Raw genomic sequence first — 24,940 nt, forward strand, 5'->3', positions numbered from 1 at the left:
GAAATCAAACATTGTTCTCGTTGCTCTGATTCTCCCTCCAGCTTGCTGCTTTTCTTCTAGTTCACACCACTGCAACTCAGTTCTAAACACTGGCTTTTCCTTCCAACTAACCGAGAGCTGGCCCATCACCCAGGCTATCACCTCAACACAGGAACCTAGCCTGGCTTATTTTTTTTAACAGTTGCTGGAACCAGGGGTTAGAAGGGTCCCACACAGAGCCCACTTTTGCCCCACCCTACCCAACTCATAACAAGATATACTTACCAATCATAAGACTGTGGGGGATTTTATGCATGGACTAGGGACATGTCCAAAGTATGTTAAAGGTGTTAAAAGGTGACCAAAGAAAGGGCACATTTTTTGCCCATGTTTGTATGCTTAGTAGAGAAAAGCACACACATGTTGAAAAGTGATGGTTTTGTGCCATGGCAAATCCACAGCAAAAGCTGTTTGCTTGTCAAGGCTTTCACCAGTATACTGAGGTTCTTTTCTGAGAGTAAATAAATTCCGAGCCAATTTATGTTGTCAGGGGTACCATCTGCAGAGAGAGTGAAGAGAGAGTTTAGGGAATGAAACGGAAAGGTCTATAATCTCCGTTCTGTCCCCTTTCATTCTGACTTTCCAGTTGACATGGGGAACCCAGGTGGAAAGATTCACTCAGCATGTCAGGGAGGGAAAAACCATAATTGATTATTCCTATTAAGGAAACTGCTTTCCCAAATGCATTTAGATTGCACAGGTTCATTCTTAAAATGAATTATGCACTCCACTGCCTTAGGAAAAATAAAAAGTTCTGTGCAAGACATATTTCTCTGCTGCAGTAATTATGATGAGTGTAGTGCTAGATTAATTAGAAAATGAATGATGAGGGGAGAATTATGATCAAAGAAATCCGGATCTAAGGATTTGCTTTAAATGTTGTGTAATCCATGGAATATCATGCCTTGTATTTCTTGAAACATCAAACGAGAAAGGGTTTCACAGTCATCTAGAGAAAAGAATGACTGGAGACTGACAGGTAGCACAACGCAAAAAAAGCTCAAATAGTATTTTATCTGAGCTTGGTGCCCTAACAACAAATGGATTCTCTGGACACCAATCCCTTGTCAGTGAATGTCAGCACCGGAAGAGTGGTCTTGATGCCTCGTATTGGTTACACTATAATTGCAATTATCATGGCAATATCTTGCACTTTATCAGTAATTCTGAATACAACTGTTATTGCAGTAACTATTAAGTACAGACAGCTTCGTCAGCCAATTAACTATTCCCTGGTCAATTTAGCCATAGCAGACCTTGGAGCAGCCTTGTTGGGAGGAACTCTGAATGTAGAAACAAATGCTGTTGGGTATTACAACCTGGGTAGAGTTGGCTGTGTCACCGAAGGCTTTTCTATGGCATTTTTTGGTGAGTACTTGTCTAAAACTGATTTGTTGTATCATAAGTTAGAAAGGAGCCAGACGCTAAAACGTTTAAAGTTAGCACAAGCAACTAAATTGTCTTTGCATGGTAGGAAGAGCAACAGATTTCTGTAAGACTCCTAGATGTGCTAGCATTTCAACAATGCTGGTCTCTTATTTATTTTTCTCCCTATTGCAGCAAATATGCTTACAGTTTTAATATGTGTGTGTTTTAATATCATGCATATTTTTTTATCACGATCTTTTTAGCAGGTAGAGGTATGGCTTAAAAATAAAATTACATCTCTCTTAGCTTTGCATGGGTGCAAATCAGGGGGCGGAAATGGAGCAAATTGGACCTTTGTCTCTGACTTTGCTATCAGTAATGCAGTTAGGTAATTTTAAATAGTCTTTGGTGGTAATGTCACTTCCAAATGTGCTGCATTTGGGAGCCCTCCTGCTGATTCTCCTGTGGGGGTGCCCTGAACCTCTGCCCCCAAAAATTGCCTCTGTTTGCCATTCAATCAGTTGGCATTTAACTGTAGGAAGTTAATTTGTGAGGCACAAATACAAGATGGGTGAGACCTGGCTTGAGAGCAGTACATGTGAAAAGGATCTAGGAGTCTTGGTTGACCACAAACTTGACATGAGCCAACAGTGTGACGCGGCAGCTAAAAAAGCCAATGCAATTCTGGGCTGCATCAATAGGAGCATAGCATCTAGATCAAGGGAAGTTATAGTGCCACTGTATTCTGCTCTGGTCAGACCTCACCTGGAGTACTGTGTCCAGTTCTGGGCACCACAGTTCAAGAAGGACACTGACAAACTGGAACGTGTCCAGAGGAGGGCAACCAAAATGGTCAAAGGCCTGGAAACGATGCCTTATGAGGAACGGCTAAGGGAGCTGGGCATGTTTAGCCTGGAGAAGAGGAGATTAAGGGGTGATATGATAGCCATGTTCAAATATATAAAAGGATGTCACATAGAGGAGGGAGAAAGATTGTTTTCTGCTGCTCCAGAGAAGCGGACACGGAGCAATGGATCCAAACTACAAGAAAGAAGATTCCACCTAAACATTAGGAAGAACTTCCTGACAGTAAGAGCTGTTCGACAGTGGAATTTGCTGCCAAGGAGTGTGGTGGAGTCTCCTTCTTTGGAGGTCTTTAAGCAGAGGCTTGACAACCATATGTCAGGAGTGCTCTGATGGTGTTTCCTGCTTGGCAGGGGGTTGGACTCGATGGCCCTTGTGGTCTCTTCCAACTCTATGATTCTATGATTCTATGATTCTATGATTCTATGAAATAAGCCTCCATTGCTTCTCTCTGTGCACCACCTATCAAACAGAAATAGCTTTTGTCTTTACAGTATGTACCATGTGTATGGCAATTATTTTACAAACCATTTATTATGGAATAGTCTTGGAGTATTAGCAACCTAGCGCTAGTGCTGCAGAAAAGGGGAGGGTTGTTGCTCCTTACTTTTCACCTATGTGCTGCAGCACCTGTAGGGCTGTGGATGTGTTGGCAAGTGCACCTCTTCAAGCCGCCTCTGCTTCAGGATTGCTTTGCCTGTAGGTTTGTTTCCTTCTCTGTCCTCACTGCTCCTTTAATCAAGCCCTGTCTTCCCTCCATCTTTTAAAAATAACAACACTTAGAAACTATGCAGCGTTTCCCCTAAAAGCTCAAAGTCCTTTGCATACTGTCTTTCAGTACATTTTAAATGTGCTGAAGATAAAGACAATATATGATGAATTAGTTAAGGAATAAAAAAGTTTTATTTTTAAAAAATTATAACAGCCCTGTAAATCGTGTCACATATTATTATCCAGAGGCATAGGAAGGGAGGGCAGATGGAGTACCGCCCTGGGTGTCATTCCTGAGGGGGGGTGACCTTCGGCGCGCCACCCACCTGCAACTCCCAAGCCTACCCCAAGCCGTTGGGGGAAGGGAGGAGCTGCGCCACTTTGCCTTCATTTTGACAGCTCAGGGGAGGCTTGGGAGTTGCGGGCAGGCGACGCGCTTAATGTCACCCCCGGGTGCGCCACCCGCTTGCAACTCCCAAGACTACCCCGAGCTGCCGATGGGTTGACAAAAAAAATTCCGCACCAGGTACCACCTGACCTTGCTAGGTAAAGGTAAAGGGACCCCTGACCATTAGGTCCAGTCGTGACCGACTCTGGGGTTGCGGTGCTCATCTCGCTTTATTGGCTGAGGGAGATGGCGTACAGCTTCTGGGTTATGTGGCCAGCACAACTAAGCCACTTCTGGCGAACCAGAGCAGTGCACGGAAACGCCGTTTACCTTCCCGCCGGAGCAGTACCTATTTATCTACTTGTATTTTGATGTGCTTTTGAACTGCTAGGTTGGCAGGAGCTGGGACTGAGCAACGGGAGCTCACTCCGTCGCGGGGATTCAAACCGCTGACCTTCTGATTGGCAAGTCCTAGTCTCTGTGGTTTAACCCACAGCTCCACCCGCTATGCCTCTGTTATTATACTCATGTTTCATGGGATGGGGGTTTTTGCTGAGGATAAAAATAGAGACCCCTGAGTGAGTCCATTGCTAATATTTGATCCGGGGACTTCCTGGCTCATACTACATGCACTTAACAATGGCAAAAAAAGCAATGAAACATTCATAATCTAACTTAGGTTTAATTGACAAGACAACAGAATATGCTCAGGAAACATACATCAAGCATACATGTTCACCTTTTTACGTTAAATCTTTACTAATCAAGATCCTGGCATGTTTTTAAAATGCTGCATTCCTTCTAAAAACATTTTCCTGAGATGAAATGTCATCTACTACACTTCAAAAATTCTATGCTCTTTGCCAAAGAACTCAGCTGAAATAATTGCCAACCTAGAAAGCACATATACTGTTAGTTGTTGCAATACCAAGGGCTATTGCTAAAAAATAAATAAAAAATCAAGGGTTTGTCAACATATAAAAGAGTTTTTTCACAATAGAGAAGCATTTCTTGAGAACAGTTGTGACAGAAATTTGGCTCCAGGCAAGCAAATCAAAAATAGCAGCTTCAGTGTGTTTCAGAAAAGAAATGGGTTTTTATAGTGATGCTCAAAATGTTTTTTTAAAAAAGCTCCTGACATGTGAAAGCATGAGGTGTCACTCTCTTGGATGGAAGTGCAGTGACCCAAACATGGGGAGGGAGTTGTTCTAACAAAGCATTTCTAAAGAGCCTATTTCTTCAGTGAAGATTATGAAATGAAGTTAGCCTTGTAAACTCCCTCTGAAAACAGAGGCATGATTCCCAAGCACTAGGGCTTCAGAATGAGGGCCCACCAAGGAATCTAACTCCCTGTTCTTTCTTAACCTCCTTTCATGGATGCACTGTGTACCAGCAAACCCCCAGAGGGCCAGGCACTCGAATGATGGCTAATAATAATAATAATAATTTATTTATATGCCACAAAGTGCAAAGGCTTGCAACCTTGTTCTGTTAAGGGTCACATTCCCACGGTAGGAGGAGCCAGGATCTTTGATGAGCACAGCGAGAGACAAACGTGTCCTGGATTAACCTATAGAGATCACCATTCTCTGGTTTTCACCATGGCTCTCTCATATTAGAATTCCCAATCCTATGCAGATCTTTTCAGGTGTAAGCTCCTCCAAGTTTTCTGGTGGGGTGGCATGGTTTGGTTGTTTTTTTCAGTTAAAGCACATGTAACACATGTAAAACTAATATAGCTACTATTCAAGAAAGCCAGTGAAGGAAATTCATTTCCTCTACACACACAGAGAGAGAGAGAGAGAGCAGAAATCTATCAATTTGCTCTTTCCCACCAAGCCATACAACCAGATTTACTTATTTATTAAAAATCAATTAAATAAAACATTTCCCCTTCCAATTGTTCAGAAACTACTTTGAAACGAGGAGGGAGGACCACTTTTAAAAACAAGGTCAAAACTAGAGGGGGGGGGAAGGGGGCAAGCCATGAGAAATATAACAGGAAGGAACTCTAGTGGAATGGAAGAATGGGGCACCATTCAAGAATGAAGTTAGGGGCTTCACAGGATTGCCCACGTAAAGTCCAAGCCACTTCAACTGCCTTCCCAAGCCACCCATGAGGTCCCATACTGTTCCCAGGCCCTTTCGTATTGCTATTTTAAAAAGCTAAGCAGCAATTGAAGCTTCAGCTGTCCACCATAAATGGCATAATATTATAACATCAAGAATAGTTTCGTCCCATATAGTTCAGTAATGCTGCTACATTTGTTAATAGCTCTTGGTGTACCCAAAATGCCCTGGTTGGTACATACCAAGTTTCTCTTTTGCCCGAGAATGCAAACTAAGCAACTCTCACTTCCAAACCACTATTATGCACGCGTACAGAATGGGAGAGGAGGCGAGAACCTTAGAAGCCAAACTACTTATTTATATAATGTTCCACAAAAGGCCCTTATATACTGTCCTCATATTATATTAAAATCGAATATGTTGTCCTTTCCTCTCTTGTACTAAGCTGTCATTTACATTAGGGGTATATTGATCCCTGTGAAGCTTTCTAAAATCATCCCCCTCCACCACATAAAAAAAGATTAATAATACAAGGTTGTCTCTGCAAATAGAAATGTGCAACTGACCCTAGTGGGCATCATTTGCACTTCTGCAATCCTAGACAACTCCCCCTCCCCCCCATTTCATTTATTGCATTTATGTATATCCCACCGCTTCTCCCAAGGAGCTCAAAGTGGCGTACATTGTTTCCCCCATCCCCAAGTAATCCTCACAACAGGTAGATTAGACTGAGAGGCAGTGACTGGTCCAAAGTCACCCAGTGAGCTTCATGGCTGAGTAGGGGTATGAACCTTGGTCTCCCAGGTTCTAGTCCAACACTCTAACCACTGCACCACTGCACCACATGCACCACATTGGATTTCTATACAACACATTCTCTGTAGGGCTGTTCTTGACAACTATTAAAAGTCAGAGTGCTTTTCATCATATATTTATTTTGAGTTTATTTCTAGGTGCTGGTTTGACAGAAAGCCCTACATGGCTTAGGCCAAGTGTATTATTCTTGACTATACCATCTGTCTTTGTGCCCGGTTTATACCAGTGTAGTGTAGTGTTGTGTAGCATTGAGCTTGGAGTGGACAAGTTCATTGGGTGACTTAGGGCCAGTCACAGTGGCCTACTTTACACTGAAGTAAATTTGTGTTTAGGCCAGGCTTCCTCAACCTTGGTCCTCCAGATGTTTTGAGACTACAATTCCCATCATCCCTGACCACTGGTCCTGCTAGCTAGGGATCATGGGAGTTTTAGGCCAAAAACATCTGGTTGAGGAAGCCTGGTTTAGGCTATGCAACTTTACATGGCTGGCGTTCTCCCAGATTCCGACACTGTCAGGGCTGAGCTGTATGCAGCTGTCAGAGCACAGGAATAGGGAGCCAGGATTGTGCAAAGGAATTGGAGCCGGGGGCCCAAGCCAGGAGCCCAAGCCAAAGAACTCTTCCAAATGCCTCATAGCTAGGAAATCCATTGTTGCTCAGGCAGACAACCAGCTTAAATCCTGCTGCAGACATTCAGTACCAAACACTGGGATGGGGGAGGTTGCAGAAAACTTGGGGGGGGGGAGAGACTAATAGGGTCATTCCTTCTCCCCCTCTGCTGCAATGATATTTAAGGGGTGGGAGTGGGGAGAGAATGAGTGAATGGGGTTTCAATATAAAACAGGCATATAGGATGCCTGCAAACTGCCTATTTAGAGGGACCCAGCTCACTTTTAAATCCATACAGCATTTTATGTACATTACAACAAAACTACTTTTTTCTCATCTATCCCCCACAATGCACATTTCCTTTTTATATGCACCCGGCATCCTTTCTTTAAAAAATCAATCTTCATTGCCATTTCTAAGCTTGCCACACTGTCTATTTTTATGATGCAGTAATTAAAACGTGGCTCAGTATTCATGGGATGGCTTAACAAGACATTTTATAATCTCATCAGTTCTTTTACTTGCGTCCCATTGTTCAGCCTAGGAGCTCAACTTCATACGGGCTGTCCTTAGAGAACTCTAATTTTTATAGCACTTACTGGTGAATGAAAATTGCACTGTTTTCAACACTTTTCTTCCTGGTGCATTAAGAGATGACAGTTGAACTGAGATGAAGTATCAATAAGAAATTACACTTTACTAGCTGCAGTTAGTTGCTTGGAATACAAAGCTTTATATCTGACTAAGGAGTGAAGCCAGTATTTATCAATAAAATAAAAGCGGGCAAATAAAAACACTGAATGCAGCACAATTACAAATCTCTGAGGATAGTTTCCTAAAGCGGGCATCTTGATAGGAACAATCCTAAGGTGCATGTAGCCTGTTTCACTCTGGCTAGCCAGATTTTCCCAGGAAAACATGAAAGCAACAGCTCTGCTCTGATGTTTCTCCACTCCCTACCCCAGGAACTAGCATTTACTGGCCCACAGTAACAGTGTGAGGAAAATGTGCTGTCTCCCATCTCTTCCTCTAGGAGGAGGAGTACCATATTTTGTTCAACCACAACTTGCTGTGTTATTTCAGCAGTGGAGGCTCGTTATTTAGGGTGAATGGATAACTGTTCCAAAAACCTGATGTTCAATAAACAGGTTGTCTAGAAGTGACCACCATAGCCCAATGTGAAGGTTCTTCATAGCTAGGGACGCTGGGCAGGCATGCTTCCAGAATGAGCTTAAAAGCCCCCTTACACCTTTCTGCTCAAGATAGAAAAGTCAGGGTGAAGGGGGCATGCACGCACTCATTTAGTGAATGAAACTGATATTATATATGAGTCTGCTTTAAAAGCAGGGGTGGGGAACTGGGTCCATCCAGCAGGCCAGATCCTTATCTCACCCACTCCACGCAGGCCAAGTTTGACAGATGTGGAGCTGGTCTTCTAAAATCAAAATGATGTTGGGTAACCTGTATCTCACCCCCCACCCCCACCCCATGGTATGAACTCAAACTGGACAAAAGCAAAGGCAAAGTCCCATGCACAGTGATCTAACCAGTGGCTCTCTTCAAATCTTCTGTTGTGTGTTGTATGAATGATGATGGTGGTGATGATTATGTTGTTGTTCTGAATGAAGTGGCAAGCTATTAAAGCAGGTGATCCCAAGTTCTACTCTTATGGGTGAGGGATAAAAGTTTTTCTCTTCTACTTTTTCCACACTATGCAGAATTTTATAAACTTCCTTCCTGTTCAAACTTAGCCTACCTCTTCTCTACACTAAAAGAGCTCCAAATGCTTTAACCTTGCAGTGTTGAGAGTTTTCTGCTCCTATTCTTGCTCTAGAACTTCCTTCTTCAGGTAGAGTGTCAGAACTGTATGCAGTATTCCAGTGGGGTGATACCATACATTTTTATATGGCAATATTATATTGGTGATTTTATTTTCAACTCGTTTCCTAATAATCCTTCACACAGAATTTGACTTGTTCAGTGTTAATTTGTAATCTGACAAATGACCAGACCCAATGGCTTTTAACGGACAGTTCTAGAATGTCGTATTTTAAATTACTATAAATTTTTAAAACTGCTATAATTGTTTACCACCAGTATGCTCTTTGGAAAAACTGTTTTTTATAAATTATAAAAATTATAAAACAATTTTATATTTGTTTTGCCAGAGTTTGTACTACTTTTAGTTCTTCTCATTTTGGCAAAACTTTCTCTTTTACAGATGCCCTTTTTGCCTTTTATAGCTTTCTGGACTCTGCTTGTTAAGCATACTTGTATCTTATTGGAATTATTGATACCTTTCTAAATTTGCTATATACATTTTATCTCTGTGTCTATATTAATGATTTTTAAATAACTACCAAGCTTGCTGAAGAAATCTAACTTCCCTGGCTCTCTCTTTTAACTAATCCACTTAACTTTGGAAGTGGGGCAACTCCGTTTAAAATTAAATGTGACCAAGCTGAATTTCCTGAATGTTGCATATATTAGCACTTGGCCTGTTTCTGAGTTCTGGTAACCCCTAAGTTAAATTACTTCAACATGCTATGCATGGGACTGCCTTTAAAGACAGCAGAATTCAGTGGCCAGTTTGTAATACCAATCCTGGCCCGATTGCACTGTCTGCCAGCTAGTTTCCCAGCCCAATTCCCGGCCCTAGTTTAGAATGATAAAGCCTTAAATAGCTCAGGAGTGCAATACGTCAAGGACCAACCCGGACCTTACAATCATCATCTGAGGCCCTTCTTCATGTGCCCCCTCCACAAAAGGAATGTGGAATGGGTGTGGAATGCTTTGTGTGGAATGCTCTCCCCAGGGTGGCTTGCCTGGTGCCATTATTATACATCTTTAGATGGCAGCCAAAAACATCCCTCTATAACCAGGCCTTTGTCCCTTTTCTATGGCCTTTTAGAAGTGAGAGAGGTGGGGAGATGTTTTCAATGTATTTCTTCCCTGGTTTTAATATACCTATGTGGCTTTTGTTTGCTTGCTTGCAAATTGATTTGGGTTGCCTTGGGCAAGATAAAGCAATGGACAATTTTAATAAATAAGAAGTAGAAGAATCAGGTGATGATATTGGAGTGTGGAACCTGTGACCTTCCAAATGTTGCTTGACCCCAAACTCCGACTAGCACAAGTCAATGGCCAATGGTCAGGGGATGATTGGAGCTGTGGTATAACAGCACTTGGAGGGCCACACAGGTTCCCCATCCCTGATCCAGGAGATACTAGTTGAAAGTAATGTTGTCACTGGAAGGAAGATTTCTTGTGAAGGATGTAATTCAAAGCTACAACAGAATGTTGCAAATTCCTCATGCTGGCACCCTAGAAAGGTAAGGATTTGAATGCATCTAGGCTCTTCAGAAATTCAAAAGTACCAGTTGTGATACAGTTTGTGTAATATTCTTAATATTAAAAGGAATGAATAACATGTTTTCACTGCAATTGCAGGCATTGTGGCTTTATGCACCATAGCAGTGATAGCTATAGACCGTGCGATTGTGATCGGCAAGCCTATGGGAACACTGACTTTTACCACCAGGAAAGCCATGATTGGAGTTGCTGCGTCCTGGGTCTGGTCTCTCGTTTGGAACACTCCCCCTCTTTTTGGTTGGGGAGGATACCAGATGGAAGGCGTCATGACCTCCTGTGCTCCGGACTGGTACAACAGTGACCCTATTAATGTTTCCTATATTGTCTGCTACTTTCTATTCTGCTTTACAATTCCGTTCGCTGCCATCTTGGTTTCCTATGGATATCTACTATGGACTCTGCGCCAGGTAGTGCTGTATTTCGTATTATGTTTTGCTTAATTTGCTGACCTTAAAAGTGTTTTAGCACCATTTAAAAAAAAAATCCAGAATTAAAATGTACTGACTCATTCAAAAGACAATCTGGCCCAAGGGCTTGAACTACATTTTTTTTACTGGGTCAACATCAGCTACTTTATGTTTCATACCGTCATCATTCAAGGAATTGGAGCACATGGAATCGGAATTTAGGCAAATGTTAAACTGGTGTGCTTAGGCTTCCCCTAAGCATGGGTGCTTATATCTTACATATTTTCCGTACCAAAGCATAATTTCATTAACAATTTATATGTGATTCAGATTCACACGTAGCATTGGGGCTGCTTTTGCCACTCACAAGGGCTGCGTGTGCACACACATTAATGTGTGTAATATAAGATAATGTTAGGTCTCCTAGATCCATCACTGTCACTGGAAGCACAGGTGTCCTCTAGTGTCCATGCATTAGCAACCTCAAATGTGTATTAGTGCAATGTGCTCTATGTGGAGCTATCCTTGCAGCTGGTGCATAATGTGGTAGTTGGGTTGCTTGTGGTGGCAAACCAGTGGCAACATATTACAACACCTTGTTTATGGGATTTGCTCTGGCTGCCAATCTGCTACTGAAGCAAGCACAGATTTGCTGAACAGAAACCCACGCCACAAGTTAGCAGGGGAACTGGCTATGGAAGGTATTTTCAGTGCTAGTTCAAATTTTCAAAAGGTCGTAGGTTCAGTCTTCTGTGGCTTCAAGTAGGATGGGGAAAGGTTCCTGTCTGAAACCCTGGAGAATCACTGCCAGTCCGTGTTGGCACTCCTCAGCTAGATGGAACAATGGTTTGACTTGGTGTAAGGCAGCTTCTCACATTCCTGGCTTTGAAGAGTGTTTACAATTTGCTTTAAATTCACCCTCTTAACTAAACTCCATAACAGATATTTCCCCTTACATTTATCAAGCAAACCTTCTGTGTATAACACATGAAGCACTTCTTTAAAGTCTGCTCAGATGAAAAAACAAAAACAGGCCTACAAGGAATTTATCTGTCCATCACATGGCCAGTTTCCGTGTAGTAATGGAGTTTGGTCCGTGCCTTTACTGCTTTCCTCGCTGCCACATTCGAGCTTTCAGGTCCAGACCCTGTAGCATTCCTGTATCTTGGCAAATTGCATTTCCTCTGGCGTGCCTTTTTCCATCATATGCTATGTTTAAGGGAGAACTTTGGTCACTCTGGATTTCTCATTTCTTCCCTACCTCCTGTAGCTTATTTTCACTGCGCTTTCCAATCTTTGGCCTCCCAACCTTGTACTCACAGCTCCTCCTTTTCCCAGCTTTTGCAGCCAAATGTCTTTTAGGTGAACTCGTAAGACTACGTAGTTGCGAACATTTGGAGGCAGACAGACTGAATCAAGGGTACCCAATGTGCTACCCTCTAGATGCTGATGGACTTCAGCTCCTATCAGTCCCTGCCAGCTTGGCCAACGGTCAAGAATGATGGGAGTTGTAGTCTATAATGGCTGGAGGGGACCACATTAACTATTCCTGTTCTAAGACATCATATCAGCTCAGACCATGGATGCCACTGTCACCTTTACATGTCAGATTGCCAGTATCCATATACTTGCTTCTGCATCCCTCAAGACCTGTTCAGACTGGATATTTGCGAATTAGCAGATTATTACAAAAGCCTCCTGTTCTCTCTTTCCCAAAATAAACTTGCTCTGTAAAGGCTGACCTGAACTTCTTGCTGGCATGCAGAATAAAACATTCTTAAGCACTTCCACATGAACTGTCATCCTATTCTTTTATGTGCAATGAAATGTAATTACACTGATGTATGTCCTATTTTTGATAGGTATTGAATGTGCTATTTTTAACTAGGTTGCTAAAGTTGGAGTAGCTCAACGAGGCTCAACAACGAAAGCGGAAGCTCAAGTGTCACGGATGGTGATAGTCATGGTGATGGCATTCTTGATTTGCTGGCTTCCTTACGCAACTTTTGCCCTGGTAGTTGTGGGTAATCCTCAAATCTACATTAATCCTATTATAGCCACCATTCCTATGTACCTGGCGAAAAGCAGCACATTCTATAATCCAGTCATCTACATTTTTATGAACAAGCAGGTGAGTTTAAACTCAGTATGATCTGTGGAGCACGAAAATCAAAGTATAAATATTGTATAGGCTCAACATCCATTGGGAGACTTTTTAAAAAAAAATCCACCACCCTGTGAATTTTACTTCCAAATCCCTCTGCTCTCTCTTCTGAACTACACAGCAAAACAAAATCCGCTGCCCTGATCTTAACTCCCACCCCGCATGATATGTAGAGTATACTATACCACAAATCATCTATCTGCAGGTTTGGACTTTCCCAAGTAAATAAAATTGCTTACATTGCTTTTATATCTATTCAGGCATGCCAGTTTTCCTAGCAGGCTCACAGGGATGGTACACATTGCAAAAAGGGAAATGTTCTCTAACCAAGAATTTTGTATGTGCTTGACCTGCTTTTTAGGTTGCACAACAGATCAAACACACGTTGCTGTCCGTTCACTAGTCAGGAAGTAAATTGAGCAATACAAAACATTCTTGTGCACAAAGAATATAGCATAATGCTCTGGTGGGTTTGTCCCAGGATTGCCTTAAAGCTGCCTGCTGTATGTGCAGAATTATTTTCTATGCTGCCACCTTGTGGCTAAATGAATTAAAGTTGTATTCTTATTATAATGATTTATCAAGGATGCGTTTTCTGTTTTCTTCGTGCACTTGTTTCAGTAACAATTATATTAACATTCAGGATTTTTTGCCCAGTTACACAAAATAAGATCCTAATCTATTATAGCATAAAAATGCCTTTGAAACTTTCATCAGTGCATAAAAATAGTATAAACTGCTTAATGTGCTGATATTAATAACAAATAAAAAACTCAACAGAGCTAGGAAGCACTAAGCCCATTGAATACAATGGTCTTAAGCATGCCTAACTGTGCTGGATTTAGACTTAAATATCATTTTAATAGTAAATTAGTCTTTTGACATACATACATACATACATACATACTTAAAGAAGATAAAAACTTATTGCTTAGAAATTTATGTCATAGCATACATAATAATATGTTGTCTTCAGAGCAGTGGTCATTTTGGGGATCATTGACCCCTTTGAGAATCTGATGAAAGCTATGGAACCCCCTCCCTAGAAAAATGCATATAAATATAGGCACAAAATTTTGCATACAATTTGTTTTATGGAATGGGGGGGGGGATTTCTTTTTTGCAGCCATTTAATGGACCCCTATGAAGCCACAGGTGGAAAGAGGGAAAATACCCTATTCTAGCTGTTAATATGCAGGAAGAATCTGTTTTCTAAACTGCTGGCATGCAAAAACTATGTGCTAAATCCCAAATCAATTTTGCTTTTCGTTCTGGTTTGTTTTTAAAACTTGTGGTTTTCTCTTCCCACCTCCGCCCCCATAAATCAATTCCCTCTTCTGAACCTTTCCTTCATCCTTTTTGTTTCAATGCCCCCTGTCCTTATCTCAGAGGCAGATTTTGGGCAGCACAACTGTTTCCGGTGCACTGGGCGCTGACCCTCCATGCCTCAGACTGCTGTTTAAGGCATAGGAGCAGGACTGGGGATTTCACAGTGGCAACCCTAGTTGTATGTGATTTTTGTAACATACTGGGCTTTATCCAATGCTGTGCCAGTGGGGTTCCATTCTCTCTTCTCCCTCCCCCCCCCCCCCAAATCTGCTTCAGAGGGTTTACCCCATCCCTCCAGAGCTGATATTTGAGGATGCAAGGGGAGGAGCGGCAGAAAGGAACAGGGAAAGAAGAGGAAATTTAATTATGCACATGGCAGCCCCTTCTACCCTTAGAGCTGCAATGTTGGATACAGTCTTTACGTGTCTCACAGCAATACATACACACACACAAACACGCACACATATATATGTGTGTTTGTGTATATGAATGATGTATAATCAAATGTGGCATGAGCCAAAAGTAAATTTGTACTTTTGCTTTCCAGTTCCGCGATTGTCTCATTAGGTGTCTCCTGTGTGGGAAAAATCCATGTGCTTCCAATCAAGCGGATGAAACTGATCTAGAAGTTTCTACTGTTGCCCCTGCTTCCTCTTCAAGATGCGGCAAAGTTTCTCCACAGTAGAACACAATTCAATATATGTATTTTTATTGACTTACAGTAGAGCGCTCTGCATGTTTCCTCAGAAGTAAGTCCCACTGGGTTTAGTGAGGCTTACTCCTCTATATGTGTGTTTTAGCACTGGAGCTTTTGTTATCCTCTTTTTCTTTCTTTTCCAGTTATTGTCTAATGCAAAATCTGAAAGCCTGAGAACTCTTTCTTGGCCTTTGAGTCTTTTTGTGAAAGGTGGTTTTATCGTGTATAAAAAATCCTGCAAATAATCACTGTGTTTGATAGTGTTGCTCCTACTAGTATTTATTAATATATTTAATATCTCATTTACACTTTAAGGCACCAGCGGTTAAAAATAAAATTGGAAAAAATAACAATAAAATACAAATACAGCATTAAGACTCAACGGCATTTTAAAAAGCAACAATCAAGAACAAACACAAATGAAATGCAAGCATAAATCAAATGCAAATTAGGAATCAAATCAAATGCAAACAGTAAAAGCCCATAGGGTGTGAGAGAAACAATTAACTGAAGTTCAAAAGAATAAAGTTGTTCTAAGTCGCTGGTGGAAAACAATGAGAGGGAGCAAGACTATACAGATGGCCACATCCCACTAACTCACTAGCTGGGAATAGAATGCAGCGTCTACTGCAATGATTTCAAAAGGCCCTATAAATATCAGTTTATCAGCAGTCGTATCTTCTGTCCTCCAGTCCCTATATACTGGAGATATAAGAAGATGAGCCTGCTCAATCAAGCCATTGACCCATCTAGGCCTGCATCGTGTTCTCACAGAGGTCAACCAGATGCCTGTGGGAAGCCTTCAAGCTAGACTTGAGCACAACAGCACTCTACCTTCTTTTTAGTTTTTGAGGCTTAGGGCCACGAAAGTAGGAATGGAAAGTTATGCTTTTGCAGCAGATCAATCTGCTGTTAAAATGATCAGCAACAGATAACAGATGAAATTGTGGGTGGTTTTCTCCTTAATGTCATGTAGAATTAGGTGCACCTTTTAGATAGATTCACAATACATTTGTAGACAGATCCTATACTCTGACCCTCATCTTTGTGGGCTGCAAACCACCACCACTCAGCTTAAGCAGCAATCATGCTTAGAAATAAACTTCTATCGACATGAATATCCCTTTTCCTAAGCTTAAATGCTTCATGGGGAGCAGGAACAAGGAAGAAGGATCCACTAGAGGCCACATATGACCTGCAGGCCTGAAGGTCCCCATCTGCACTTCAAAGAGGCACTCTTAGAAAACAACGTATAGTGTCCCAATCAAGGGAATTAATAGTCCCTCTCTAGCCTGTCTTGGTCAAACTACACCTAGAGTACTGTGTCCAGTTCTGGGCAATTTAAGGATACTGACAAGCTGGAACGTGTACAGAGAAGGGGGACCAAGATGATCAAGGGTCTGGAAACCAAGCCAGAACAGATGAGGGAGGGAGGGAACAGATGAAACCAAGCTGGAACAGATGAGGGAGTTGAGTATGTTTAGCCTGGAAAAGAGGAGACTGAGAGAATATATGATAGCCATTTTCAAATATCAAAAGGGCTGTCACATGGAAGATGGAGCAAGCTTGTTTTCTCCTGCTCTGGAGACTAGGACTTAAACCAAGGGATTAAAGTTACAAGAAGGGAGGTTTCAATTAAACATCAGAAATAACTTTCTGACAGTAAGAGCTGTTTGATAGTGGATGGTGAAATCTCCTTCTCTGGAGAATTTTAAGGAGAGGTTGGATGGTCATCTGTCATGTATGATCTATATGAGATTCCTGCATTAGAAGGGGTTAGACTAGATGTCTCTCAGGGTCCCTTCCTACTCTACCATGCTATGATTCTATGTTAGGACATGTCTGAATCAGCATAGTATTAGGCTTGCAGATCTGCTCCTGGTGTTCAGGCCACTGAGTACAAAGACCCGAGTGATGAACAAGTACTGTGGCAAATGGCACTTTTTAATTGCCCACAGAACATCCTGGATTCCATCTCCAGGTAGGGCAGAGAAAGAAGCCTGCCTTCCTGGATCTCCACTGCCAGTCAATGTGGACAATACTGAGATAGATGGACCAATGGTGTCTGACTCACTATTATATGTACCTACAAGACAGCAGTTTTATACACACTTATTTGGAGGTCCCAGAGGATCCGGCTGGAAGTACACAGCTTAAGCTTCAACGTATTATTACATGCTGTCGGCATGGCAACAGTTGTGAGGCAGTCTATTATCTGCGCTCAGCCAGTAATCCCTCTTCAGCTGGAGCTTTCTTCTGTGCTGAGGAAGAGGTCCTATGAGGTTGGGGAGAAGGAGAAAGGCAGGAGCAGAAAAAACACCTGGGAGGCAAACACAACAATGCCCTATGTTTCAAAAGGTGAGCTGCAGATACTGGCACTGATCTGAGAGAAAAAGAAGAGTAGGAGGTATTTCGGAAATTATGTGGAAGGAATATTGCCACCAGAGGTGTATTTAAACTCCCTTGCGTCCTTGGCAGGGAGCCCACTGTCCCTTGCGCTCTTTGGCAAGGACAAATATTGGTATTCCTGTGTCCCTTGTGCCCTTGGCAGAGGAGCCTGTGTGCCCCACCCAGGCACCCAGAGCAGCAGAGGAGTGGCCCAGGGAGTGTGCAGACAGGCTCCTAGCCACTCCAAGCCAGAGTGGGGAGGCACAATTTTTGCACACTGTAGCGGGGAGTTCCCCGGGCTCAATACACACACCCCGGGCCTGTATCCTTGGTGGGGGGCCAACCTGTCCAACACAAATGATCTCCTCTATTGACATGAAATCATATAATCACTTTTCATACTTTCCCTCTTGCGTTTTCCTCCACGGTTATGCTTCTTAGTTCTTTCTAGCTTACAGTACCATAAAGACAATGCACCAAGAATGCTCCAGTGTAACCCCTTAACATCTGGAAGTTTGGTTTGGTTTTTTCCTGGTTCCAGCTTCTCATGTGCAGGCTACCCAGGTTGCAGTCCTGAGGTTCCACTCTGAACAGGCTTCTATGAACTCCCCCCACACTGTTCAGCTTCCAATATTAATCTGGCGCACACACCATCGATCTCCAGTGGTGTACTATGGCATATCAAAGCCGCCGAGTTTCTCTTTATTTCTGTTTCCCGCCCACCGAAGAGCGCAGGGCGCGCTGCTCTACCATTTTCCTATCTCTGTGGTCTAAATGAGGCGACTATGCTGTCAGAGCCGCCGAACTGGCAGGCCAAGGGCGGAAGGAGCGGCTGCGGCAGCTGCGGCTGCTTAAGGGAGGCAAAGTGGTGACGCAACGGCCCATCCCGTGATCGCTCGGCCTATGGCGTCTTCCCAGCTCCGACTTCCTGGGTGACAGAGGAGGGGCGGGGGTGGAGCAGGAGAGAGAGAGAGAGAGACCTCTGAGCGTTCGGATCCGGGACGGTGGGGCGAAGCGAAGCCATGGTTTATATTTCGAACGGTGAGGGGCAGAGATTCCGCGGTGGGGAGGAAACCTTTATAATGGGGTGGGAGTGGGGCAGAGCATGGGCGTAGCCATGATTTATTTTAGGGGGGCAGCCTTTATGTTGAGGAGGGTTAGAACAGAGTTATCTGCAGCGCAATTGGTTAGTTAAGTATTTTTATTTATTTTCTTCATTTAGGGAGGCAGCTGCCCCCCCCCGGCTACGCCCATGGGACTGGGGAAAATTTATGCCTGACCCTCTCTTTTTCTGCTCCTTTTATATTGGAAGTAGTGGAGGTGGAGGTGGTGTAGATCGAGGCCCCTACGCAAGATCACGCTTTCTGCAACCTGGTAGATCCGGGAGGCTGCTAGTAGTGTTTTCATGGTTGCTGAATAAACTTACATAATTCCTGCTGTTCCTGCCTGCGAAAAGATGCACTGAAAGGGTTGTCATGTTCGTATGAGAGGGCTTGAGGTTGTTTTTCAAAGGGTAAATCCGAAATACCCGGGCGAATGGCTTCGTGCGGATTAAAAGCCTGTTTTATTTTTCAAAAGCGGGATAATTAAACCGCCTTGTGGGCACCTCGAAGTCATTACTCAGGTGCACAAAGAATTGTTTTGGTCTGTAAATCACCTATAAGGTTGGAAACAGGAATGTGATTGCAGGTGTCAAGCCAGTACATTACCTCTTCTGATAAATTCTGGCTCGTGGCTAATGCAGTTTTCACAAGATTTCGATTCATATTTTTAATTGCTTGGTTTGCCATCTCAAACCATTCTTCTGCCTCCTAATTTGGACTGTCACCCCAGAAGAAAGAAATTGTTTATATGCCTTAATTTACACATTTGGGGTGGAATTACTTTTGGCTCCCGTGCTTCATGTTAGCAGTAGGTGATCATCTTGAACTCTGTTGAACTCTGTTGAAGTAAGCATAGGATTAAGCTGTACAAATAGCATTTCAGAGTAACCATTCGATTGATCTACCTGATGTGCGTTGGTTCTCTGAACCTTGACTATTGCTCAGCAAATTAGAACTCAACCCTATACATTCTTAAAGAATAGTATACTTGACTTAAATGGTCATTGATTTGCGTTCTCAGTGCTGACACTAGCAAGTAATTGTGGTTTGATTAGTGCTTTTGGGGAATGGGAGAAATCTAATAACAATGATAAAAAGCCTAATGATTAAAATACCTTTTTATTATTAGGGTGTTAATAAGCCTGCAGAAGTTCTTGCTAGCTTGCATTTCCCCTCTTTCACAGACAGCACTGAAATGTAAGCTTATAGTCTCTTAGCAGTCTGATTAAAAACAAACGAAACATTTCTATCAAGGGAACTGCTGGTGGAGAGGTGGGATCATATTTCCCCACCCTGGTTTACTAAGTTTTCGCTCTGGAAGTGAAGGAAGGTATTTTCCTTTTTCTGCTGCTATCCAAATAGGCTGACAGTGGAGGGATGGAGCAATTAACCAGCCTTCTTACTGGGTTGCTTGAAATTCCTGGTCACCTGTTGTTAAGTACAAGACTGGGTTAGCACTAGAATAAAAAAAAATTAAGCATTGATTGCAGTTTCAGCTGGAGAACTAGTGCATCTTGTCTGTAGTTTGTAGTAACAAAAATGTGCAGCAGTATAGAAGCTAGGGCTGCTATGCTGTGTTCATTTTTAGGGGTAAGATTTTCTGACCCGTACATAACTTCTTAAATACATAGGACTAAGCTATAAGAGAGCTTTTCGGTGGAAAGATTTGCTAGTACAGTACTGTACTGATGGTTGTTGCTCCAGATGGGTTGACCATTGGAAACATAGCAACTATGATGCAAGAAACTAGCATTGTTAGGTGGGGGGTGGGAGATGTTTCCACTTGATTTGTTACACATTAATGATTTGAACAAACAGAAATTTGCAGTTGGGCCCATATCTCCAGTTACAACTATTTTAAGTGACTATTTTTATGTCAAGTGAAATGTTACTTCCAGTAAACCAGGGGTGGCAAAATCTCTGAGTTTTGTTGGTCTCTTAACTGTCATCAACCCCTGACTAGTCATTAGAGATGATGGGAGTCACAGTATAGCAACATCTGGAGGACCACAGATTCTCCACTCCTGTAGTAAATTATGTTAGGGAAGCATATAACAACTGGTAAAGTACATTCCTTGGCCAGGCTCCCAGGCTTTATATTTTTCAAACAGTAAGTCCCCATGCCACAAAGGGAAATAATACTGACTTGTGTTTTAACTTCTAAAATATCAATTTTTTTGAATAATACTGCTTCTTCCTTCATAATGATGCATACATTGTTATTTTGAGATGATATTTCTTATTGTTATTGTTATTGTATATTACAGGTCAAGTGTTGGATAGCCGGAGTCGGGCTCCATGGAGCTTGTCATTTATAACTGACTTCTTTTGGGGAATAGCAGACTTCGTAGTTATGTTGTAAGTAGAATTATTCTCTTAATCTAAATCTTAAATTGTGCAACTTGCCTTCAGAACTATCTGGGACTAGTTTTATGGCAGTGTAGATAGATAGATAGATAGATGATAGGATGATAGTCAATTGAACACTAAGCAAAGCTTTTCTTCAGTATAATAGATCTAGATCTAAATCTCTCATTGTGAAGAGCAGTATGCATCAGATAATAAATCCTTTAGGTCGTCCCTTCTTTTAGAGTCATGAGATGACAATACTCCTCAAAGCAGAGATATATATATTCAGAGATATATATATTCTCTTCAGAAGTAAAGATAGAAAAAATTATTTGTAAAAAGACAGTTTTGCTGTTCATTTAAACTTAATACTACTACTGAACTGCTTAACCCTGCTGCTTAACCCTGTTATTTGTGGCACTGGATTAATGGGAATCTTTTGTCATTTCAGTTTCCAGAGCATTATTCACCCGGACTTGACAAGGAGAGGCTACACATCTTCCTCCTCTTCAAGATACGATGATGGAAGGGGGTACTGCTTTTTCATTTTAATTTAGGGTGGGAAACTTGCTGCACTCCCAATGTTTTTGGATTCCCATATCCCATCAGCCTAACCAAACAGGCAGTCGATTTAGATGGTACACAAAATACTACTATCTTATTAAAAAGTCAGGTTGTTATGTGTGTCTTTTACTGAAAGAAACAAAAAATTATGTACAAACAATATGTGACAGATTATATAGAAACAGAAGATATTTAGGCCTGATTCACACCCATCCCCAGTATTTAGATCTTGCACATGGTAAAAAACAGGAGCAAGGTGAGGGGGCTCAAGTAGAATCCCTATTGTGAGTTTGAGCCTGAAAATCCATTTACAATTAAGCTGTCACCAGATAGCCATCATCACAGAGGATCATATGATGTGACGCTCACTTGTGTCAGCCTTGCTCTATGCTGAAAGTCTGTGCATAGCCCAACTGGATGCAAAACTACATGTAGAGACCATATGTGAGCCCCACCCTAACTTCAGTTATTAAAATCTTCCAAATTTAGTTCAGAATGAGAGTTGCTGCATTTACGTCAAGCTTAGCTGGCTATCTTTGTTAAGATGCCTCACATTATAAAGGTATAAAGCAGAGCTTTCAAAACTGTGTGCCACAACACGTTAGTGTGTCGGTTGCCATGTGTAGGTGTGCCATGTGAACGCTCCCTGCACTCGTCCCAGGGCTGGAAAGGGGTTAGTTTAACCCAGTGCATTTTTTTCTGGGGGTAAGCATACCCCTAAACATTTTGTGAATCTTTGTACTTTTGTCCATTTACTGTATTTATTTTCCCCGATTTGAACTATAAAATGGTGATTTTCTTGAGTCAAAATGAGAGTACCCCTAAACATTTTTTAAGAAAAAAAGCACTGGTTTAACTTTTGGTTTGCTAGTAAAACTGAATTACTGTCTCATGAAATGATGCATGTCTAAAAAGTGTGTCACCAACATGAAAAGTTTGGAAAGCTCTGGTATAAAGGTATCTCATCTGTTGATAAGGAATCTTGCATTTTGGGGAGCGTAAGAAAGGAAAACTTATTTTACCAGTATTAGAAACCCATAATCTGCTATATCTGAAGGTGCTTCTCTGATGGGATTTCTTGCCAGGTGTTTTCTCTTCACATTTTGCTTTTGTTTGTTTTAGGCCTCCAGGGATTCCTCGTCGTAGAATGGGTCGAATAAACCACTTTGGAGGAGGTCCAAGTCCTCCACCAATGGCTGGAGGTGGATGAGGAAGGTAACCTATGATCTGTCCTTTTTTGGATTCTGAATTAAAAAATGAACTTTAGTTTGGCTTAGGAACACAATTTTTTCTTTTGCAAAATCATAGAGGAAAAAATCTAGTAATTGGTGGCTGCAAAACTAAATAATTTTATAGTTTTAAGTGCATATAGGGCAGGTGGGTGAGCTTTTTTTTTTTTTTCCCTGTTCCTCCTCCTGCCCACTATTCATAAAGGAAAGGTGTCTGCTCTACATGCTTTGACATTAGGCAATGATCTGTGAAGGAAAAAACCAGTGTTCCCCTTTTTTTAGTACTGTACTTGGTTTGGGATGTAATCTTAATCCCATTTACCTGGGAGCAGCAAGCCCCATTGAATAAAACAGAACTTACTTCAGAGTAGTGTTGTTATATTTGCGCTGTGTCCAGACCTATAGTGTCCTAATATTTTGAATACTTAGAGGATTTCAGTAAGAGAGGTTGAGGGATAAGGAGCTGCATAATGTATCAAGGGGATATAAACTGAGCATCAGTAATATACAAGTGGGACCTGCAACAAAATGTTGCATTGTGCAGTGCTCCTGATCAGGCTTCTTGGTAGCTATGCTCTCTTCTCTGCCTTCTATTCCCCCTTGGCTTTTCATTTATTTCCCCCATAGACATCATTTGATCTGTGGCAACTATGTTCAGCCCTCATAGGGCTATTTTCTAATTTATAAACAATCTAAGCTTTTTGCATTTCTGCAAACCTAGAAGTATGGATGGTGCCATTTTTGTTATTGTTACATAAGGAACAGCACTCTGATAATGAGTGACATTTCTGCATCCTAAGAATATGCTGAAGCACATTGCCAGGACAATGACAAACTCTCCTTCCTGGCTGTTATTGTTCTTTTTTAGCACGTTAAACATCACTTACTTTGGATTTCCATGGTTAGAGATCACAGCTTCCACACTGAATTTAAATTATTCAGCACATGTCAATTTTTGGTCCAGCTCCAACAGAAACTTATTTGTAGAGAGCCAGCTACTTCAGTAAAAAAATCTCTGCAATTAGAATCGGTCATTAGAATCCATCCTTATACTGTACAGAAATTCTTTGTATTGAGGATAATTATGTTTTATGCTTTGTGTTAAATAATGTTTACTTAAAAGAAATATACTTGTATTGATATCTTACTGTAAATGTATCATACTTTGTTTAATAGCCAGGATTTTAAAAGCTACTTAAGACTCAAGTAAATCTAATGTGATTTTAGATTTCTTTTCTTTTCTTTGACTGCCCCATACTACATGACAAACCATGTTCAACATTTTTCGGGATTCAAAAGCAGTTTTGTCAGGTTTGGTGGAGGTTGCCGCCTGAAGAAAAACAAATGTGACCTCATAAGCTCCTGGTGCAAATTTAATTGTTTGTAATGTATGCAATGTATGCAATTGCAACATAGCCAGAAAACTAATCAGTATTTTCTTCTTCTTAGGTAAATGCCTCTTTTGAGAGGCAGACAACTGGACACACATTTGCAACACTGAAATGACCTCCTGGCGGATGGACCAAATGGGTCTGAGTGTTGTGTGTGTGTCTAAATCATTCACTGCTCTGTGGATTAGCAGAACAATGAAGTTGTGCTGGGAATTCCGACTTCCAGGATCCAGTGTAACTGAAATGCAGTTCTATTAAATTAAATGCAACTGTTTAATGTCTGTTTTAAGCCCTTTTGTATAGTTTGTGAAAATTTTGTTGTAGCTGTAAAGTTATAAGAAATAAATATAGCTTTGCAAAAGACTGGCTTGGAATAATTTTCTTTTTAAAAAACTGTTCTAAAGGTTCACAAATCACGCCTATGACAAAACTTTTTTTAAAGGTTGATTTCAGAATACATGAATTGAGGAAAAGGGTAGAATCAGATTCACAACCCCACGCATATCTAAAAACTGCATTTCCTGTGAAACCACTACTTATGACTGGCAATAACTCATCCTCGCTGGATTCTGCAGCCCCTAAACTAATTGTGATTTGCTCCATCGCTACTGTCTTTAACTGAAATTAATGGAGCTCATGGTGAAATTTAAGAATTGATTTAAATTTTTATTCTTTCATATGATATATAGTTAATCTTCAAGTTAACTTCCAGTGCCATAGAATATCACTTGTGGAAGTCCATAGCTTAGCAGTAGAGCACCTCATTTATTCTACCATATTCAATCCCGGACATCTCCAGGAGGGGCTGGACTAGATTCCTGTCTGGGGAAGTTGCTAGCCTTTTCCCAGTCTAGTGTCTTTTGAATCCCACTCCCACCAGCCCCAACCAGCAGTGCCATAGTAGTTCAGAGCATATGGGGGGTGCCAGAGGTTGGGTGGAGAAGGCTGTTGTAGTCGATACTGAACTACAGTGGTACCTCTACTTGCATTCACCTCTAGTTATGTATCCTTTGGGATACGTATGTGGCAAACCTGGAAGTATTTTTCCGGGTTTTGTCCCGTGTGCATGTGCAGAAGCGCTCT

General features: G+C 41.6%; 2 protein-coding genes across 3 annotated transcripts; both read left to right on the plus strand.

Moving 5' to 3' along the window:
- Positions 1-1,079: 1,079 nt before the first annotated feature.
- On the plus strand, positions 1,080-14,960 carry LOC310670044 (parapinopsin-like; the record flags this gene model as incomplete). Its single annotated transcript, XM_083424490.1, has 4 exons — positions 1,080-1,407; positions 10,315-10,643; positions 12,532-12,774; positions 14,684-14,960. 4 exons carry the CDS (start codon positions 1,080-1,082, stop codon positions 14,819-14,821), a joined length of 1,038 nt encoding a protein of 345 aa, XP_083280616.1. The 3' UTR covers positions 14,822-14,960.
- A 2,044-nt stretch (positions 14,961-17,004) lies between these two features.
- SELENOK (selenoprotein K) lies at positions 17,005-24,220 on the plus strand. 2 transcript variants are annotated; one of them, XM_083421971.1, is made up of 5 exons: positions 17,005-17,191; positions 20,592-20,682; positions 21,125-21,205; positions 22,360-22,452; positions 23,916-24,220. In XM_083421971.1, the coding sequence occupies exons 1-4, from the start codon at positions 17,020-17,022 to the stop codon at positions 22,445-22,447; spliced, it is 432 nt and encodes a 143-aa protein (XP_083278097.1). In that variant the 5' UTR covers positions 17,005-17,019; the 3' UTR covers positions 22,448-22,452; positions 23,916-24,220. The 2 variants fall into 2 exon arrangements, with proteins under 2 accessions (XP_083278097.1, XP_083278098.1); XM_083421972.1 differs by lacking the exon at positions 17,005-17,191 and adding an exon at positions 18,096-18,262.
- Positions 24,221-24,940: the final 720 nt, after the last annotated feature.

This window comes from Podarcis tiliguerta, assembly GCF_965153285.1.
Source record: "Podarcis tiliguerta genome assembly, chromosome: 2".
NCBI lineage: Eukaryota > Metazoa > Chordata > Lepidosauria > Squamata > Lacertidae > Podarcis > Podarcis tiliguerta.

Coding starts and splice junctions, on each gene's coding strand:
- SELENOK (XM_083421971.1), top strand. CDS start 17,020: ATGGCAACAGTTGTGAGGCAGTCTATTATCTGCGCTCAGCCAGTAATC. Junction 17,192..20,591: donor AATGCCCTATGTTTCAAAAG/GTGAGCTGCAGA, acceptor TGTATATTACAG/GTCAAGTGTTGGATAGCCGG. Junction 20,683..21,124: donor GCAGACTTCGTAGTTATGTT/GTAAGTAGAATT, acceptor TTGTCATTTCAG/TTTCCAGAGCATTATTCACC.